This window comes from Theobroma cacao, chromosome 7 (assembly GCF_053813885.1).
Source record: "Theobroma cacao isolate CCN51 chromosome 7, ASM5381388v1, whole genome shotgun sequence".
Classification (NCBI taxonomy): Eukaryota; Viridiplantae; Streptophyta; class Magnoliopsida; order Malvales; family Malvaceae; genus Theobroma; species Theobroma cacao.
The window spans coordinates 7,912,668-7,935,176 of NC_142645.1; the positions used below are offsets into that span (position 1 = coordinate 7,912,668).

At 35.9% G+C, this 22,509-nt stretch overlaps 1 protein-coding gene and 1 pseudogene across 1 annotated transcript; both read right to left on the minus strand.

The window, feature by feature from the left end:
• LOC148761600 (receptor-like protein 6) overlaps nt 1-22,509 on the minus strand; it is a 97,543-nt pseudogene that overhangs the window by 43,896 nt on the left and 31,138 nt on the right.
• LOC148761602 (uncharacterized) lies at nt 697-22,504 on the minus strand. Its single transcript, XM_088808299.1, has 3 exons — nt 22,105-22,504; nt 21,457-21,591; nt 697-1,119 (listed from the first exon to the last, which is right to left on the minus strand). The coding sequence occupies exons 1-3, from the start codon at nt 22,459-22,461 to the stop codon at nt 940-942; spliced, it is 672 nt and encodes a 223-aa protein (XP_088664425.1). The 5' UTR covers nt 22,462-22,504; the 3' UTR covers nt 697-939.

A 22,509-nucleotide genomic window follows, 5' to 3' on the forward strand; every position in this document is an offset into this window, starting at 1 on the left:
ACATTATACTCTTTATAAAATTTAAAAAATTTATTAAAATAATTATTTAAAATTATTTATATAAGGTTAAAATAGTTTTTAACTATTAATTTTTAATAAGTTAATAAATGTGTCACGTATACACGATTAAATATAATAACACGATTAAGTAAACGTATTTAAACGTGTTTTAAACGTATTTGTCGTGTCTGACACGTTAAAACTAAATCCAAAACCCGTTTAACCCGTGTTTTCTCGTGTCGTGTTGACGTATCGTGTTCAAAATTACCAAGTTTAAAAATAAGCATTGATTGTGATTGTAATGTGTGTCACATTTCATGTGAATATGATTCTTAATTGTTAATACTTATATAACGATTTAAGTCATTCCCTATCAACAACTTAAATTTACCCTTTTGAAAGCCATATGGCTTTAACCTAAAATCTACTAATAGCTTGATATTTAAGTTTTTAAAAACCACATAATACAGATTTAAAAAGTTACTGACCCATATCTAATTTAAATTTGAAAACTACTAACAACTTGAGTTTGAGATTTTAAAAATCACGTGATTTAAATATAAAAAATTATTAAATCCACATTTGATGTGAATATAATTGTTAAAATTTACATAATGATCCAATCAACCTCAATTAACGACTTAACCTTGGCTGAAAAGTTGCTGAACTAGGGCTTATACATCCATTAGAACAAAGTTAAATCTAAAAATTATCATTCATCGACCAAAAAACCAAGTCATGTTTCTTTATCAAATTAAGCTGTTTTTTTTTAAATTTACTGTCTGTGTGAAAACAAAAGGAGGCATTATTAGTACCATCATTCTTTCTACAACTTACATTTCATGGCACCTTAATTTGCAGTCACAAAGGAAACAAACAGAGATGGAGGCGAAGAATTGAAATATCTAACAACAATGAACTTTCTATGTAAAATTATATTTAATTAAGAAAACGATTCAACACTGACAATTGACCAGAGTCTCCGTTTAACAAAAAAACTTCTAGAGGAATATAAGGAGAGTCCAATGATGATCCAAACCGGTAAGTTGGCTGCAATAATCTGCAACCTTTAGCACACTGGATGGTTAGGAGACGTGGTCCGATTCTCATCTGCCAGACCTGTGCATGATGTGGTCAAATAAACATTGACTGGAATATAACGCTAAACGTTTGCTCTACTAAATGAAGTTCTAAGAGCAAAGCCAAAAATCTGTCAAATGTATCTCTGATAGAGGAAAAATTAGCTACATTGAACCCACTCATGAAAGGATCAACGAAGATGTTTTCTTTATGGACCAACGGGAGAAAAGGAGAAGGAAAGGAAGAAAGAAGAAAAAGAAAAAAGAGAAGGGAGACCCACAGGGAGAAAGGAGAGAAGGAGAAGGAGAAAGAAAGAAAAAAAAAAAGAAAGAAGAAGCCAAAAGAGAGAAAGAAAAGGAGAAAGAAAGAAAGAAGAAGCCAGTGGGGAGAGAGAAGAAAAGAAAGAGAAAAAGAAAAAAGAGAAAGAAAGGAAAGAAAAAGAAGAAAAAAAAAAGAAAAGAAAAAAGAAGACAAAGCAAATTGACCAAGAAACAAAACAAGAAAAAGAAGTTGTGGGTTCTTGAATTCATTTCGTTGGACTCAAAATTAGGTTAGTTTTACACTTTTTGTTATTTGAGTTATTATATTATTATTAGTATTAATTTTATTAGCATTCAATATAGTTTTTGCAAAAATTATAAATGTATTTATAAAATAATAAATTAAAAAAATATATTTAAAAAATCAAATAAATAATTAAATAATAATAATAACGATAACAAGGGAAAGTGAATGAGAAGAATAAAATAAAAAAAAAAGAGAAAGAAATAGTTATATTATAAATATATTTAGATAGTTGTAAATATGATATACATGCAAAAATACATGATACAAATATAAAAATAAAAAAATATATAAAAAAAATAAAAAAAAAATGAATGAAAAAATGAAATGATTATTGAAAAAATTCCACCTAAGAAAGGCAAAGAGTTGTTTTTTTTAAGTGGATTTTTTTAGGGGTGCAAAGTTCGAGACGGATTTTCACCGAAGTGTCGGAATAAATCCGAACTCTAAACTCCAATACCCGTTAAGTCAAATAGTTGTTCTTAAAAAATAATATATATAAAAAATTTATATAATGTTGCATTAGAATTTAAATTAATAATATTAGTTAATTAGCTTAAATAAATATTACTTAATAAAGTTAATTTAATCGTTTGAAAAAATTAATTAATTGTTTATTTGATAAGTTATATAATCAAGTTAAACGTTAATCAACAATATTAATTAAAAGATATGGATCTAAATAAATAATAATAATAAAATAAATAAATAATTCATGAAAAAAAATGACAAAATAAATATATAAATAAGGTGATAAATTATTAAACACATAATTGGATGAATTACCAATCAACTAATTAATAAACACGGTCATGTAGATTTCATCATTTTATATTGTCATAGCACGTCATATTTATTTTGCAAATGGTACGAAAATCCCGATAATGGGATTTCCCCGAGGAGCTCGTAGAGATGAGTTTTTCCGGGGATATCTCTAGGTGAGGAGAATTTCGAGACTTCACCAAAGCGTTGGGATGGTCTTCGAATAAATTTTCAATAAAAGATTACCGACTCCATCATTTAAAATAAACAAGTCATGACATCATTTTACGCTTGCATCATGTGCATACGTCAAACCAAATAAAAACTCTCAGTCAGTCAATTTAACAAAAATTTAATTAACAAGTAGGGATTAAATTAAAAGTAGGCTATATTAAGATAACTTAAGATTAAATGGTACCGTTCGTGGAACGAGCGCCATAGAGGTGCTAACCATTCTCCGTGCGTAACCGCATTCCCGAACCCATCTCTAAAAATGTAGACCAGTCTCGTTCTTTCGACGGGCCTAAAATTAATTTAGGACTTCGTCAATTAGAATCGGGTTAATAGGTGACCAATCACACCTTAGATAAAAAAGATTGGTGGCGACTCCTAAACCCATTTAATTTTTGCCCGCGTCTGGCGGACGGGTTCCCGGACCCGCACGTTACGACAGATGGCGACTCCGCTGGGGACATCGAAAGTCAAGCCATTAATTAGTCATAAGTTATCTTTAACCTTGAATAATTTGTTGTTTTCCCTAGCATCAATTTTGCATATTTTTGTTTAATGCATTCACTTATTTTGCTATTATTACTCACTATTTTTTAATAATTGCGAGAAATTTAGGATAAGGGGAGCGTGAAATTATTGGTCCGAGATCAATATATTCCTTCTCACACACTATACATCTTGCATTCATGCATAAGCCTTCTACCCGGGCTTTGGCTTTAATTAGGAGGAGGTTAAGTAGCTACGCTCTCGTGAGGTGATAACCTCCGCACGAGCTAGTGAAGACTCCCACTCAGATTGAACCTAGTTCGTTTGAAGCTTGTAATGGGTGAGGACCGGGGTGCCTTACTAGTTTGTGTGGACGACAGTGAGGAGTGATTTGGGAACCTTTAGCTCCGTTTTCAACCCAAACTCAGCATGTAGAATTTCAAGAGTCGCCTTTGCTTAGGTAGAGCTTCACTCGTGAGAATATACCTTTTGACTAGGTACACATGAAGAAATTTTCATAATCTCCTTGTTCTAAATTCTTCCCCGCGAATAATAAAGGTATCAGGTTATTAATTACTTTCATTCATCTTTTGAAATTTTTGTTTATGGTGCTAACTTGAATTTTTTGTCATATGCATATTTGCATCATAATAGGAAAAGTATTTGTCACCTGACAACCATTAACAGAGTAGATCCAGTTGCATACATGGAGTCATCATGGCCATCCTCAAGTTACGATGGAATTTATGAAGTGACTCAGCATATGGCAAGTGCCCAACAAAGTGAAGGAGATTGCTTGTCAAATGATCACTTCTCATCACTACCTGATAGGGTCCACCTTGATCTCAAACAGAACGACTTCACCGATTTGCTCAACATATGGGATAAGTGGGGGGCTACCACTCGGGCAAATTTCGATAGAAAATATGGCCACATAGCTCGACTCCTTAAGGTCCAGATAGATGAACAGTTGTTAAAGGCCATTGTGTAATTTTGGGATCCGTCGTATAGATGCTTCGTGTTCAATAAGGTGGATATGGTCCCCACAATCGAAGAGTACTCGGCTCTCCTACAAATCGATCTCGATAATCCGGACAAGATATATTGGAGAGGACAAAAGACCAGACACAGGCGATAGTTAGCCAAGATGATGGGTATTACCCTGGCGGAAGTTGATCAGAACCTAAGGAAAAAAGGGGACAATGAATGTATCCCATGAAGTTTTCTACGTAGCTATATCATGAAGCATCGAGACACTGAGCAAGGACAGCTTGTGATGGCCTTGGGAGTTTACGGGCTAGTGATCTTTCCCAAAGTCTTGGGACATATAGAGGTCGAAATTATAGACTTCTTCGAGCAAGTCATCAACAAGGCCAATCATTCACCCTCTATTCTAGCGGAAACTCTCAGATCACTGAATTACTGTCGAAGAAAAGGGGAAGGACGATTTGTGGGATGTGCACAACTTCTTTCCATATGGATAGTAAGTCACTTCAAATGCAAGGTCGATAAGTTCAGAAAGCCATTTCATCCGCAAACTGCCCCTATCAGAGAATTTTGTGATAGTGAATGGCCAGAAAATAGGACTAAGGAGCAATGGATCTCTAGACTTCGGGAACTCATGAGTGTGGAAGTGACATGGAGAGCTCCATGGATGCCGCATCACCCGGTCTTGTACAAATGCGGAAATGAACCTTGGGTACCGTTAATGGGGCCATGGGGAGCGATCAGTTACGCCCCAATTATGGTGAGAAGACAATTTGGGTCAGAGCAGTTTGTGCCGATGACACACCGACTTAATACTTTGGAGTTTGCTTATAGAGAACTGGGTTTTCTAAAAAGGATTGAAGAGATTGTGCAAGCTTGGAAGAAAACCAGCCGAGTTGATCAAGGGAGGTACATCGATGAAGTGACTACCGGATATCAGATATGGCATGACCAACGAGTTAAGGATGTGGTATATCCGAAAGAAGATGCACTACGTGGCCCAGTTGATTCAGAACCACGAGACGATTTGCTCGAAAGTGAGTTGGCTTGAAAGAAGTCTGAAGCTAAAAATGCCAGTTGGGAGCAACGGTATGAAGACCTTCAAAAAGAGTGTGAGAAAATGAAAAGAGAAGTAAGTGAACAAGAAAAGAAGGTCCGAAGAATAGAAAGGAAGTATGAGCGCCTGAATGATAAGTTTTCTGCCACGACCAGTGAACTTCAAAGGGAAATACAAGTGAGAGAAAATTGAGGCAATGAACTTCAAACGCACAATGATGGACTAAGAAGACAAGTGCGATTCCAACAAAAGTCCATCCAATTACTAAGACAAGAGTATGAAGAGCTCGAAGGAGTCATGATGACTTATCAACAGGAATATGAACGCCTCAAGCAACAGAGCACCAGAATTCAAGAGTGGGGTGAATCTTACAGACAAGCTTATATAGAGAAACACGACCAGATGGATTACTTGGTTTGGCAAATGAGGGAGGTGGCTTACAAGGGGAGAAGCATGGCTTGGAATACGGACATATTAAGGAGCCAGATCTTTCCAGTTGGAAAACAAGAGCAACAGTTGATCAAGTATTTAAATGAGGTGTATAGCCATTATAATAAGATTGACGAATATTTCTAGATGGCTTCTGAGTTGTAATCAAAGACAAATATCTTATGCAATGGATGACTTTGTTGTTGGGTGTCATGTAACGAATACTTTTAGTACATAATCATTCATACATGCATAAATCATCATTTCATGACAATAAGTATTTTCATCAAAAAATAAAGATAATGGGTTCACTCATGCATCGAATACGCATCTAATTCATGTTTATGATCAATAATAAGGTTCCAAAATAGCTCGACCATCTAAGCCAAGTGACCAACGTGTTCATAATACGCGTCAGCGAGCAAGGATCATGAAAGAAGAACAAAGAGAGCAAATGGACAGAATGGAAAGAGCTCAAGAAGAAATGAGAGAACAGTTAGCAAAGATGATGGAATTGATGATGAGTTTCAGTAAAGGAAAAAGAGCGATCGAAGAGCCAGCTCCGTCAGAAAACCCACCAGCACAAGACAGTGGAAACCAAAGGGATGATCCATCCTATCCCCCAAGGTTCACTCCACCACATGCCCAAACCTCTCAAAGGGTCTACCCTCAAGTGATGCCATCCGTTTATTACAATGCACCACCTTTGTTGGGCCATCAACCGACTCATGGGCAATTTGGGTCATATTCTGGGATAAATCCTGCTGAACCAATACATGTCCCAGATTTAGACAATCCAAAAGAGCAAGAAAAACTAAGAAAGGACTCGTCACAAACAGAAGAAAATGAAAAAGACCAGAAAAAGTATGATCTGTTGGAAGAACGTCTTCGTGCTATCGAAGGAGTTGATAGGTTTGGTACCATGGACGCAACCGAGCTATGCTTAGTGCCGGATGTATTGATCTCTGCCAAGTTCAAGGTTTCGAAATTTGAAAAATATGACCGAACAAAATGTCCCATGGCACATATTACCATCTATTGTCGGAAGATGGCTGCACAGTCTCATTATGATAAGTTTCTGATCCCTTTTTTCCAAGACAGCTTGATTAGGTCAGCTGCTCGGTGGTACGTACAGCTAGATCGAAATCGTATTAAGACTTGGAAAGACTTAGCAAGAGCCTTCATAGCCCAATACAAGCATGTGGCTGAATTAGCCCCTGATCGGTTGTCATTGCAGACTATGAAAAAGAAGCAAAGCGAGAACTTCAAGGAATATGCCCAAAGGTGGAGAGATACAGCAGCGCAAGTACAGCCACCTCTCACTGATAAAGAGATGACTGTGTTGTTCATAAACACACTCCGAGCTCCATTCTATGAGCGCTTGATCGGTAATGCCACGAAAAACTTTGCAGATTTGGTCTTATCGGGAGAAATAATAGAATGAGCTATCAAAAGTGAAAAAATTGAAGGGCATGAAGTTACCAGCTCAAAGAAAGGGAATACGCCTAGGAAAAAAGAAGGAGATGTGCAAGCAGTCGCTCACGACAGCCAACAAGCCCACAACTTTAACCCATATTACCCGTACCCCCCATACCAACCCTTCTATCCGAACATAGGCAACATCACACAAAACCCATATGTGTACCAACCTGCCCCGCAACCAACCTTTCAGACCAATGTTCTTCCACAAACTCCACCACCAAGATCGATAGCTTCAACCAATAATCCTAGCCATGGTCAAAGAGGACCTAAAACTACCCTAGAAAGATCAAAGTTTGATCATATTCCAGTCCCTTACACTACATTACTGCCACAACTCATAGAAAATCGACTCCTTGCTCGAACCCCTTTAGAACCACTCCGACCACCTTTCTCGAAATGGTATGACCCGAATGCGCATTGTGATTACCATTTTGAAATTCAAGGGCACTCCACCGATAATTGTACTACTTTAAAACATAAAGTTCAAGCACTCATCAAGGCAGGACTTTTAAATTTTGCCAAAAAAGACAGTTCAAGTGTTGATGGGAATCCTTTACCTAATCATGGAAGACCGACTGTGACTGCCATACATGAAGGGATGATTCGAAGAGTGAAAAAGAGTATTGATGATATTCAAACGCCAATGGATAAAGTGTTTGAGACTTTGTCCAAGATAAATGCCATCACTCCAGAACCCATCGACACAAAGGAATTGGGGCATGATCTCGCTTATTCTTGTAAATTTCATATGGTGGCAATTGGGCATTCCATTCAAAATTGCGATAGCTTTCGTCGTAAGTTGCAAGAATTGATGGATTCATCGGTAATTGAGTTTTATGAAGAAGCCGAAGAGAATTTGGTCGGAACCATAAATGGAGACACCCCAGCTGAAGTGGCATCAAGTTCATTCGGGACGAACAAACCTAAACCTCTCACCATCTTCTATGAAGAAAACAGAAGCCCAATGAATGATACATCCCCTGCTATGATCAGAAGTGGTATTACCATCGAAGTCCCCAACCCGTTCCCTTACAAGAGCGATAAGGCTGTCCCATGGAATTATGAGTGTAATATTTTAGGCACAGCTTCATCCGCCCCCCAAGCATCTTTTGAAGATCTAACTGGTGTGGGGGGTATAACGCGAAGTGGGCGATGTTATTCCCCTGAGATAGCGAAAAGAGTTGGAAAAGGGAAACCTGCACAGGGAGAGGGAGGCCTGAAGAAAGCAGATACCTTTTCCAAGGATCAAGTTGTCGAATCTGTAGTTGCTCCGAACAATGAGGTCAAAAATCCTGTTACCGAGAAAGAAGCGAGTGAATTTCTCAAGTTTATCAAACACAGTGAATATAGTGTGGTAGAACAATTAACCAAAATGCCTGCTCGTATCTCACTGTTGTCCTTGCTTTTGAATTCGGAAGCACACAGGAACGCACTGCTTAAAGTCTTGAACCAAGCTTATGTGTCACAAGATATATCAGTGGAAAAGTTAGACCACATTGTGGGGAACATTACAGTGGGGAACTTCATTGCCTTTAATGATGAAGAAATCCCATCGGGTGGTCGAGGAAGTAACAAAGCTCTGCACATTACCATCAACTGCAAGGACCATGCCGTACCTAAGGTCTTGGTCGACAATGGTTCAGCATTAAATGTCATGCCTCGCTCTACTTTAACCAAGTTGCCAGTAGATGCATCTTATATGAGAACCAGTCGCATGGTTGTGAGGGCCTTCGACGGGACCACAAGGGAGATGGTAGGGGACATTGAACTACCGATAAAAATTGGTCCTTGCATTTTTGAGGTCCAATTTCAAGTCATGGACATTGCCCCGTCATACAATTGCTTGTTAGGGCGTCCATGGATTCATATGGCGGGAACCATACCATCTTCCCTTCATCAAAAAGTTAAATTCATAGCTGAGGGCCAACTGATAAGTGTATCTGCGGAGGAAGACATACTGACTATTCAACCATCATCTGCTCCCTATGTAGAGGCGACAGAAGAAGTCCCAGAATGCTCTTTCAGATCTTTTGAATTTGTTAATGCTACTTATGTGGGGAAAAAAGAAGTGATACCGACTCCTCGTTTGTCAGTAGCAACTAAAATGGGGGTTAAGCAAACAGTGGGTAAAGGATGCCGTGCAGGTTTGGGGTTAGGAAAGAATTTACAAGGAATTAACCGTCCTCTGACTCCAATAAAGAATGAAGAAAGATTTGGTTTGGGATACAAGCCTACCAAAGAAGAAAGAAGGAAACTGGCAGCTCGAAAGAATATTAAAAGGATGGCTCAACTTGAGGGAAAGGAAGAAGAATTTGGGGAATGGACAATCCCACACTTATATGAGAATTTTCACTCTGGAGGTTTCATTCATCTCGAAGCACCAACAAAGGTCAATCAGGTTCTACGGATATTTGATGAGCTATCAATCCATATGATCAGAGATGAAGAACCTAATGAGAAGATCCCTGTAGTGTATCCAGTACTGCCAGGAGAGGAGCTAAGCAATTGGACAACCACGGAACTGCCCATCATCTTTAAGTCTTCCGAAATGTAATGAACAATTTTATCTAAATGCCTATGCCCAAGGGTGTTAAGAGTAATTTCTTGTTTAAGTAGGGCTTTCTGTTACCTTCATCATTTATATAAATGACAATGCATAATGTGTTTCATAATTCATCAATCTTTTTGCATGTTTCCTTTCATCTATTCTTTTAGCCAATAAATACTCGCTTATACACGCGTCCAACTTTACTTGTTTGTAGGTCTTTAAATAATGAACACGAAGACAATCTAGACAACGATTTGAATATCGATTTTGAGATGATTCTGAACGTTGATGAATTGAAAAATGAAGAAGAGGTGAATGACTATGGCTTACCCCCTGATTTGTCGAGAATGTTGGAACAGGAGGAAAATGAGATTTTACCTCACCAGGAACTCACGAAAATGATTAACCTCGAAAATGGGGAAGAGAAGAAAGAGGTTAAGATTGGCACCTCGCTGTCATCTGATGAACGACAGAAGTTAGAAGAACTGCTCCGTGAATATGTAGACATGTTTGTTTGGTCATATCAAGACATGTCAGGTCTTAATACTGACATTGTTATCAACAAGTTACCTATGGGACCAGATTGCAAGCTTATTAAACAGAAGTTGAGAAGGATGAAGCCAGAAATGTTGCTGAAGATTAAAGAGGAAGTAAAAAAGTAATTCGATGCTGGATTTTTCGATGTGGCTAAGTACCCTGAATGGGCGGCTAATATAGTTCCAGTTCCTAAGAAGGATGGAAAAGTTCGAATGTGCGTCGATTACAGGGATTTAAACAGAGCGAGTTCAAATGATAGCTTCCATTTCCCACATATTGATACTCTGGTGAACAACACAGCAAAGCACGCTTTGTTATCATTCATGGATGGCTTTTCTGGTTACAATCAGATTAAGATGGCACCCGAAGATATGGAAAAAACAACGTTCATAACCATGTGGGGAACGTTTTGTTACAAAGTAATGCCATTTGGATTGAAGAATGTAGGAGCCACTTACCAAAGGGCAATGGTAGCTTTGTTCCATGATATGATGCATAAAGAGATAGAGGTATATGTGGATGACATGATTGCAAAATCTCATACAGAAAGGGATCATACTGTCAATCTCAAGAAACTGTTCGAGAGATTGCAGAAGTTCCAGCTCAAGTTGAATCCTGCAAAATGCACTTTCGATGTAACTTCTGAGAAATTGTTGGGGTTCATAGTAAGTGAAAAACGAATTGAAGTGGACCCCGATAAAATATGAGCTATTCAAGAGCTACCACCTCCCAAAACACAAAAAGAAGTTAGAGGATTTTTAGGGAGGTTGAATTACATTGCTCGATTTATATCCCAGCTCACCTGCAAATGCGATCCAATCTTCAAGCTGCTTCGAAAACGAGACCCAGGAGAGTGAAATGAAGAATGTCAAATAGCCTTTGATAAAATCAAAGAATATCTCATAAATCCACCGGTGTTGATGCCACCGACGGTTGGAAAACCTCTTATTTTGTATTTGACTGTGAACAAGAATTCTATGGGATGTGTATTGGGACAACATGACGAAACTGGGAAGAAAGAACATGCCATATATTACTTGAGCAAGAAATTCATGGAGTATGAGTCCAAATATTCTACGCTCGAAAAGATGTGTTATGCCCTAGCATGGATCACCCAGAGGCTCCGACAGTATATGTTATATCACACAACATGGTTGGTGACGAAATTAGATCCCATCAAGTATATTTTTGAAAAACCCTGCCTGTCCGGAAGAATAGCTCGATGGCAAGTGCTATTGTCTGAGTATGACATTGTGTATGTGTCCCAAAAATTGATCAAAGGGAGCGTCATCGCTGATTTCCTTGCAGATCGAGCTAATGAAGATTATGAATCTGTAAGTTTCAATTTTTCAGATGAAGATTTGATGGCCGTCTTGCATATAGAAGAGGGTGGTCCCAATGAACTTAATCCATGGAAGGTGTATTTTGATGGAGCATCCAATGCTTTGGGGTACGAAATTGGGGCAGTATTGATTTCTCCAAAGGGAAAGTACATCCAGCCACGACGAGATTGAATTTCAATTGCACTAACAATATGGCGGAGTATGAGGCGTTGGTAATGGGATTACAAGCAGCAATTGAGATGAAGGCTGACGCGATAGATGTTTACGGAGATTCGACTTTAGTGATATGTCAAATGAGAGGCGAATGGGAAACTAGAGATTCTAAACTAGTTCCATATAAAAAGCTGGTTACAGAATTAAGCAAATAATTCAAAGAAATCAGCTTCAACCATTTACCTCGAGAAGAGAATCAGATTGCTGATGCTTTGGCCACCATCGCAGCGATGTTCAAAATAAAAGAGGCAGCTGATGTACGCCCTTTCGATTTAGAAGTCCGTGAAGTCTCCGCACACTACTTGAATGTTGAAGAAGAGGTTGATGGTAAGCCGTGGTATCATGATATCATGCAATACATCAAGCACCAGGCATATCCTGAGAATGTCACGGACAATGACAAGCGAACTCTTAGAAGATTAGCAATGGATTTCTTCCTTAGCGGAGAAGTGCTCTACAAAAAGAGTCGAGATCAAGTACTCTTGAGATACGTGGATGTTGCGGAAGCCAACAAAATAATGAAAGAAGTCCACGAAGGAACTTGTGGAGCTCATGCTAATGGACATATGTTGACTAGACAAATTATGAGAGCTGGTTATTATTGGTTGACATTGGAATCAGACTGCATAAACTTTGCTCGAAAATGCCACAAGTGTCAAGTATACGCTGATAGAATCCATGCTCCACCAGCCCCATTGCATGTTTTCACAGCACCTTGGCCATTTTCAATGTGGGGAATGGATGTGATTGGACTTATTACGCCAAAAGCCTCTAATAGACATCGATTCATATTGGTGGCCATTGATTATTTCACGAAATGGGTAGAAGTAGCTTCCTATGCCAATGTGACACAAAAGGTGGTGTGCAAGTTCATCCAAAAGGAGATCATATGTCAGTATGGGCTGCCGAAAAGGATTATTACTGATAATGCAAGCAATTTGAATGGTGCGATGGTGAAGGAGGTTTGCACTAAATTCAAGATCAAGCATCATAACTCGACAACTTACCGTTCGAAGATGAACGGAGCGGTAGAAGCAGCCAACAAAAATATCAAAAAGATTATCGAAAAGACGACTGAAGTTTATAAAGACTGGCATGAGAAACTTCCTTTTGCCTTGCATGCATATCGAACTTCTGTGCGTACCTCCACCGGGGCAACTCCGTACTCATTAGTATACGGTGCAGAAGCAGTTCTACCTGTTGAAGTAGAAATCTCATCATTGAGGGTGTTGATGGAAACAGAATTGGAAGATGTTGAGTGGGTCCGCTCCCGCTACGAACAGTTGAATCTGATTAAGGAGAAAAGGCTTGCGGCTCTTTGTCATGGTCAGATGTACCAACGAAGGACTATGCGAGCATACGAGAAAAAAGTTCATCCCAGGCAGTTCCGAGAAGGAAAGTTGGTTCTCAAGAGAATACTCCCTAATCAAACTGATTTTCGGGGAAAGTGGATGCCGAATTGGGAAGGGCCATACGTGGTAAAGAAGGCTTTTTCAGGAGGCGCTTTGATTTTGGCTGACATGGATGGGGAAGATTTGCCTAATCCGATAAAGGCGGATGCGGTGAAGAAGTACTATGCTTAAAAAAAAAACGAAAGGGGTTCGTGCTGAAAACCCGAAAAGGACAGCTCGTACCTAAAGGAGGAGGCTCATGCTGAAAACCTGAAAAAGGCGGCTTGAAGCCGAAAAGTAGGAAGTTAGAATGGAATTTGAAGATGTCAGCCTAAAGGGAACACGAGATTGAAGTAGAAATACACCACGAATGGAGCTCCACAATTTCACAAAATAGGGGAAGCTAGGGAGTCTGCAACCTACAGATTTGCTCAAAGCATCAAATAAGGACAATTCTTGAAGTCGAATATCAGATTGTTTTCTCTTAGTGGTCTGAGTGTTCATTACTTAAAGATCTAATGTTTGCCCTATAAATTCTATTTGCCTTAAACTATTTGATTCCTTATATATGAAATTCTTCTTCGCCTTTTTATTTTAACCCTTTCGTTATTTACCATCCCATGATTCACATAGTGATTATCATAGAAATGAATGATAATTGATAAAAAAAAATAAACTAATTAAGCAAGAAATTACACTCATTGTTCAGCAAAAGACTTAAGAATGAAAAAAGGAATGGCAGAGCCCTGAACCTAAGGTAAAGTCAGATGTCAAAATAGAGGGTACTTAAGGAAAATCTGGAGTTACCTGAATTCTACAAGAGGAAAGAAAACAGGCAAAGAAGATCGAAAGTTGTAGTGAAAAATCGGATGAAGCAAGAGAAAGGTCTTGGAACCTTAATGAATCATAAACATGAAAAACATTCTATCATGTCAATCATGCATACATGCCTAGCCACGCATTCGACAAGAATCAAAATTAATTCATGTCTCGAGCGTCGAAGGTAGAAAGTCACTCGACCTAAAAGGTTGAGATTGTAAAACTTTGATGGAAAGATTTGAGTTTTTTTCATTTTATGTTAATCCAATTAAGTTAGCATTAAAGAATTTAAATCGAACCTATTGTGAGATAGGTCGAGCCTAGATTAAGTATAGGAATTTCAATTTTAAATCAAACCTATTGTGAGATAGGTCGAGCCTAGATTAAGTTTAGGAATTTCAATTTTGTTTAAATTGAACCAGTTGTAAGATAAGTCGAGCCTACATTAAGTCTAGGAATTTCAATTTTGTTTAAATCGAACCTGTTGTGAGATAGGTCGAGCCTAGATTAAGTCTAGAAATTTTAATTTTGTTTAAATCGAACTTGTTGTGAGATAGGTCAAGCCTAGATTAAGTCTACGAATTTCAATTTTGTTTAAATCGAACCTGTTGTGAGATAGGTCGAGCCTAGATTAAGTCTATGAATTTCAATTTTGTTTAAATCGAACCTGTTGTGAGATAGGTCGAGCCAAGATTAAGTCTAGAAATTTTAATCGAATTTGTTCTAACATGGGTTAAGCCCAGATCAAGACTAGAAATTTTATTTTTGTTTAAATCGAACTTATTTTGAGATAAGTCGAGTCTAGATCGATTTGATTAAATCAATTGGCTTCGAGATAAGTCAAATGAGGTGTCTACGTCTTTGCACTATTCTTGATTTTCAAGAATGTACAAAGAGGGGCAACTGTAGACACCTAAAAAAATAATAAATTTAAATTTAAATTATAATAAAATAAAATAAAATAAAAATAAATAAATAAAGAAAAATATAATGAAAAGAAAAGAAGAGAGAGGTATGGCTGGGCGTACTCCCAGCCATCCCTTCCCCAACCACCCCGCATGATGGGGTTCTGGCCACCAACTCCCTGTTGCCAGAACCCCATCGTCGGGTTGTCCAAATTTTTGGACAACCTTGCTTTTTAAGGGCTATTTGCAAAATCAAAGAGGGGAGGAGAGATAAAAAAAAAATTCGAGATCTATCAACAGCAACAAAAAGAATCAAACAAAAAAAACAGAGCAAAAAAAAAAAGAAAAAGAGAGAGAGAAGAGGAGAAGAGTGCGACGCCACGGCAGGGAGAAAGAAGAGAAAGAGAAGGAGGAAGAAAGAAAGAGGAAAAAGAAAGGAGAAGCCAACGGGAGAAAAGGAGAAGGAAATGAAGAAAGAAGAAAAAGAAAAAAAAGAAGGGAGACCCGCAGGGAGAAAGGAGAGAAAGAGAAGGAGAAAGAAAGAAAAAAGAAAAAGAAAAAAGAAGCCAAAGGAGAAAAAGAGAAGGAGAAAGAAAGAAAAAAGAAAAAGAAAAAAGAAGCCAAAGGAGAAAAAGAGAAGGAGAAAGAAAGAAAGAAGAAAAAGAAAGAAGAAGCCAGCGGGGAGAGAGAAGAAAAGAAAGAGAAAAAGAAAAAAGAGAAAGAAAGGAAAGAAAAGGAAGAAAAAAAAAAGAAAAGAAAAAAGAAATCAAAGCAAGTTGACCAAGAAACAAAACAAGAAAAAGAAGTTGTGGGTTCTTGAATTCATTTCGTTGGACTCAAAATTAGGTAAGTTTTACACTTTTTGTTATTTGAGTTATTATATTATTATAAGTATTAATTTTATTAGCATTCAATATAATTTTTACAAAAATTATAAATGTATTTATAAAATAATAAATAAGAAAAAATATATTTAAGAAATCAAATAAATAATTAAATAATAATAATAACGATAACAAGGGAAAGTGAATGAGAAGAATAAAATAAAATAAAAAGAGAAAGAAATAGTTATATTATAAATATATTTAGATAGTTGTAAATATGATATACATACAAAAATACATGATACAAATATAAAAATAAAAAAAATATAATAAAAAATAAAAAAATTAATGAAAAAATGAAATGATTATTGAAAAAATTCCACCTAAGAAAGGTAAAGAGTTGTTTTTTTTAAGTAAATTTTTTTAGGGGTGCAAAGTTCGAGACGAATTTTCACCGAAGCGTCGGGATAAATCCGAACTCTAAACACTAATACCCGTTAAGTCAAATAGTTGTTGTTAAAAAATAATATATAAAAAAAATTTATATAATGTTGCATTGGAATTTAAATTAATAATATTAGTTAATTAGCTTAAATAAATATTACTAAATAAAGTTAATTTAATCGTTTGAAAAAATTAATTGTTTATTTGATAAGTTATATAATCAAGTTAAACGTTAATCAACAATATTAATTAAAAGATATGGATCTAAATAAAAAAATAAAAAAAAATAATATAGCCTACTTTTAATTTAATCCCTACTTGTTAATTAAATTTTTGTTAAATTGACTGACTGAGAGTTTTTATTTGGTTTGACGTATACACATGATGCAAGCGTAAAATGATGTCATGACTTGTTTATTTTAAATGATGGAGTCGGTAATCTTTTATTGAAAAATTATTCGAAGACCATCCCAACACTTTGGTGAAGTCTCGAAATTTTCCTCACTTAGAGATATCCCCGGAAGAACTCATCTCTACGAGCTCCTCGGGGAAATCCCATCATCGAGATTTTCGTACCATTTGCAAAATAAATGTGGCGTGCAATGATAATATAAAATGATGAAATATACATGACCGTGTTTATTAATTAGTTGGTTGGTAATTCATCCAATTATGTGTTTAATAATTTATCACCTTATTTATATATTTATTTTGTCATTTTTTTCATTAATTAATTATTTATTTAATTATTATTATTATTATTTTATTTAGATTCATATCTTTTAATTAACATTGTTGATTAACGTTTAACTTGATTATATAACTTATCAAATAAACAATCAATTAATTTTTTCAAACGATTAAATTAACTTTATTTAGTAATATTTATTTAAGCTAATTAACTAATATTATTAATTTAAATTTCAATGCAACATTATATAAATTTTTTAAATATATTATTTTTTAACAACAACTATTTGACTTAACGGGTATTGGAGTTTAGAGTTCGGATTTATCCCGACGCTTCGGTGAAAATCCGTCTCGAACTTTGCACCCCTAAAAAAATCCACTTAAAAAAAACAACTCTTCGCCTTTCTTAGGTGAAATTTTTTCAAAAATTATTTCATTTTTTCATTCATTTTTTTTATTTTTTTATTATATTTTTTTTATTTTTATATTTGTATCATGTATTTTTGTATGTATATCATATTTACAACTATCTAAATATATTTATAATATAACTATTTCTTTCTCTCTTTTTTTATTTTATTCTTCTCATTCACTTTCCCTTGTTATCATTATTATTATTATTTAATTATTTATTTGATTTCTTAAATATATTTTTTCTTATTTATTATTTTATAAATACATTTATAATTTTTGTAAAAACTATATTGAATGCTAATAAAATTAATACTAATAATAATATAATAACTCAAATAACAAAAAGTATAAAACTTACCTAATTTTGAGTCCAACGAAATAAATTCAAGAACCCACAACTTCTTTTCTTTTTTTGTTTCTTGGTCAACTTGCTTTGTCTTCTTTTTTCTTTTCTTTTCTTTTTCTTCCTTTTCTTTCCTTTCTTTCTCTTTTTTCTTTTTCTCTTTCTTTTCTTCTCTCTCCCCGCTGGCTTCTTCTTTCTTTCTTTCTCCTTCTCTTTCTCTCCTTTGGCTTCTTCTTTCTTTTTCTTTTTTCTTTCTTTCTCCTTCTCTTTCTCTCCTTTCTCCCTGCGGGTCTCCCTTCTCTTTTTTCTTTTTCTTCTTTCTTCCTTTCCTTCTCCTTTTCTCCCGTTGGCTTTTCCTTTCTTTTTCCTCTTTCTTTCTTCCTCTTTCTCTTTCTCTTCTTTCTCCCTGCCGAGGCGTTGCACTCTTCTCTTCTTCTTTTTTTCTTTGCTCTGTTTTTTTTGTGTTTGATTCTTTTTGTTGCTGTTGATAGATCTCGATTTTTTTTTATCTCTCCTCCCCTCTTTGGTTTTGCAAATAGCCCTTAAAAAGCTGGGTTGTCCAAAAATTTGGACAACCCGACGATGGGGTTCTGGCACCAGGGAGTTGGTGGCCAAAACCCCATGATGCGGGGTGGTTGGGGAAGGGATGGCTGGGCGTACGCCCAGCCATACCTCTCTCTTCTTCTTTTTTTTCATTATATTTTTATTTATTTTTTTATATTTTATTTTATTTTATTATAATTTAAATTTAAATTTAAATTTATTATTTTTTTAGGTGTCTACAGTTGCCCCCCTTTGTACATTCTTGAAAATCAAGAATAGTGTAAAGACGTAGACACCGCATTTGACTTATCTCGAAGCCAATTGATTTAATCAAATCGATCTAGACTCGACTTATCTCAAAATAAGTTTGATTTAAACAAAAATGAAATTTCTAGACTTGATCTGGGCTTGACTCATGTTAGAACAAATTCGATTAAAATTTCTAGACTTAATCTTGACTCTACCTATCTCACAACAGGTTCGATTTAAACAAAATTGAAATTCCTAGACTTAATCTAGGCTCGACCTATCTCACAATAGGTTCAATTTTAACAAAATTGAAATTCCTAGACTTAATCTAGGCTCGACCTATTTCACAACAGGTTCGATTCAAACAAAATTAAAATTCCTAAATTTAATCTAGGCTCGACCTATCTCACAACAGGTTCGATTTAAACAAAATTGAAATTCCTAGACTTAATCTAGCTCGACCTATCTCACAACAGGTTTGATTTAAAATTGAAATTCCTAAACTTAATCTAGGCTCGACCTATCTCACAACAGGTTCGATTTAAATTCTTTAATGCTAACTTAATTGGATTAACATAAAATGAAAAAAACTCAAATCTTTCCATCAAAGTTTTACAATCTCAACCCTTTAGGTCGAGTGACTTTCTACCTTCGACGCTCGGGACATGAATTAATTTTGATTCTTGTCGAGTGCGTGGCTAGGCATGTATGCATGATTGACATGATAGAATGCTTTTCATGTTTATGATTCATTAAGGTTCCAAGACCTTTCTCTTGCTTCATCCGATTTTTCACTGCAACTTTCGATCTTCTTTGCCTGTTTTCTTTCCTCTTGTAGAATTCAGGTAACTCCAGATTTTCCCTAAGTACCCTCTCTTTTGACATCTGACTTTGCCTTAGGTTCAGGGCTCTGCCATTCCTTTTTTCATCCTTAAGTCTTTTGTTGAACAATGAGTGTAATTTCTTACTTAATTAGTTTATTTCTTTTACCAATTATCATTCATTTCTATGACAATCACTATGTTAAGAAATTACTCTTAACACCCTTGGGCATAGGCATTTAGATAAAATTGTTCATTACATTTCGGAAGACTTAAAGATGATGGGCAGTTCCGTGGCTGTCCAAATGCTTAGCTCCTCTCTTGGCAGTACTGGATACACCACAGGGATCTTCTTATTAGGTTCTTTATCTCTGATCATATGGATTGTTAGCTCATCAAATATCCGTAGAACCTGATTGACCTTTGTTGGTGCTTCGAGATGAATGAAACTTGCAGAGTGAAAAGTCTCATATAAGTGTGGGATTGTCCATTCCCCAAATTCTTCTTCCTTTCCCTCAAGTTGAGCCATCCTTTTAATCTTCTTTCGAGCTGCCAGTTTCCTTCTTTCTTTTTTGGTAGGCTTGTATCCCAAACCAAATCTTTCTTCATTCTTTATTGGAGTCAAAGGACGGTTAATTCCTTACAAATTCTTTCCTAACCCCAAACCGGCATGGCATCCTTTACCCACTGTCTGCTTAACCCCCATTTTAATTGCTACTGACAAACGAGAAGTCGGTATCACTTCTTTTTTCCCCCACATAAGTAGCATTAACAAATTCAAAAGATCTGAAAGAACATTTTGGGACTTCTTCTGTCGCCTCTACATAGGGAGCAGATGATGGTTGAATAGCCAGTATGTCTTCCTCCGCAGATACACTTATCAGTTGACCCTCAGCTATGAATTTAACTTTTTGATGAAGGGAGATGGTAGGGGACATTGAACTACCGATAAAAATTGATATTTAGATAGTTGTAAATATGATATACATACAAAAATACATGATACAAATATAAAAATAAAAAAATAAAAAAATAAAATTATTATTGAAAAAATTTCACCTAAGAAAGGCAAAGAGTTGTTTTTTTTAAATGAATTTTTTTAAAGGTGCAAAGTTCGAGACGAATTTTCACCGAAGCGTCGGGATAAATCCGAACTCTAAACTCCAATACCCGTTAAGTCAAATAGTTGTTGTTAAAAAATAATATATATAAAAAATTTATATAATGTTGCATTAGAATTTAAATTAATAATATTAGTTAATTAGCTTAAATAAATATTACTAAATAAAGTTAATTTAATCGTTTGAAAAAATTAATTAATTGTTTATTTGATAAGTTATATAATCAAGTTAAACGTTAATCAACAATGTTAATTAAAAGATATGGATCTAAATAAAAAAATAAAAAAAAATAATAATAAAATAAATAAATAATTCATGAAAAAAATGACAAAATAAATATATAAATAAAGTGATAAATTATTAAACACATAATTGGATGAATTACCAACCAACTAATTAATAAACACAGTCATGTAAATTTCATCATTTTATATTGTCATTGCACGCCACATTTATTTTGCAAATGGTACGAAAATCCCGATGATGAGATTTCCCCGAAGAGCTCGTAGAGATGAGTTCTTCCGGGGATATCTCTAGGTGAGGAGAATTTCGAGACTTCACCAAAGCGTTAGGATGATCTTCGAATAATTTTTCAATAAAAGATTACCGACTCTATCATTTAAAATAAACAAGTCATGACATCATTTTACGCTTGCATCATGTGTATACGTCAAACCATATAAAAACTCTCAGTCAGTCAATTTAACAAAAATTTAATTAACAAGTAGGGATTAAATTAAAAATAAGTTATATTAAGATAACTTAAGATTAAATGGTACCGTTCGTGGAACGGGCGCCACGGAGGTGCTAACCCTTCTCCGTGCGTAACCGCACTCTCGAACCCATCTCTAAAAATATAGACCAGTTCTCGTTCTTTCGATGGGTTTAAAATTAATTTAGGACTTCGTCGATTAGAATCGGGTTAATAGGTGACCAATCACACCTTAGATAAAAAAGATTGGTGGCGACTCCTAAACCCATTTAATTTTTGCCCGCGTCTGACGGACGGGTTCCCGGACCCGCACGTTACGACAATTACCAGAGGGGAGTCATCTAAGTTAGCCAAACAAGTCCAAAATATACATAAATCTAATGCTTTGCTTCTGCATCAGATAAACACGCAGTTCTTGCCATGTTCCTGAATAACTATTACACATTTAAGCAGGGACTCACCTTTATATCAGACCCATCAAAACGAGCAATTACACCAGGTATGACAACACAAACTTCCTCTGAAGATATATCTTGTGTCAGATCTTTCCTAGTTCCGCGGACTCTTAACTTTACGATGCGTCCTGGATATACTATCTAAAATCAAATATTAAACAAATCAGTTCACCATTCCAACAATGATTTATCTCTAACTGATCTCAACCTAATAACGTTTAGATCTAATTGATGTTAACACAAGAAGTCTTCATCCGACTATTAGTTAAAGAACTATAAGTGTACATGAAAATCTGCAAAACACACCATTTATGTTCATCTACAAAACACAACTGCATCATCCATTGAAGTTAACATAGTAAATTGAAGGTAAAACTAAAAAACTAGACACATAAGTAAATAAAACATTCAATAAATTGAAATACATCAAGCTACTAATTTTATTGTGCTTCTGGAAGCAAAACGCAAAAAAGCAATCATTTTTGAAGAATTCAAAATGAAAATGTAAATTATTTAGATATTCGAAATGCATAATTATACTTTTATATTCATTTAATCAATTACATAATTTTGCTTTAAAGCAAACTTTCAAGCAAATAGTAATAACAACCAAACCAAGCTCAAAAAACAAAAAAAATTAAAAAGAAAAGTTACCTGTCTATGAATCAAATCACCACGCAAAGAGTAAACCAAGATGAACCCTCGAGAGGTCCCAACCGCAATCACTTTAATCTCATCGAAAACCAGCCACTCTATGGCCGTGATGTGCTCGGCCTCGATAGGTGACAGTTCGGGACGGATCTGGACCCGAGGCTCATCCGGGTCGGACCATCCGAGGATGAGAATAAGTGATCGGTTAGCGATGGCGAGAGAATGGGCGTCGAGAGCACAGAGGAGAGTGGTGCTGGCGTCAGGGGCTAGCCATCCTTCCTTACCAGCGCCGAACTCGGACAAGTCTTCACCGGCGATGCAGCCAAGATCCGTCAAATGATGGTTGCTCCGCTTCGACATTGGCGCCTGGCTTTTGCTTTTTTGTGTGTCTTGTCTTTTGGTAACTGA

What these genes read in the sequence shown, in the direction of transcription:
- LOC148761602 (XM_088808299.1), bottom strand. Translation starts at nt 22,461, where the DNA reads ATGTCGAAGCGGAGCAACCATCATTTGACGGATCTTGGCTGCATCGCC. An exon ending in GTGATTTGATTCATAGACAG is followed by an intron (nt 21,592 to 22,104) that starts GTAACTTTTCTT and finishes ATTTGATTTTAG; the next exon opens with ATAGTATATCCAGGACGCAT. An exon ending in TTGATGGGTCTGATATAAAG is followed by an intron (nt 1,120 to 21,456) that starts GTGAGTCCCTGC and finishes CATCATGCACAG; the next exon opens with GTCTGGCAGATGAGAATCGG.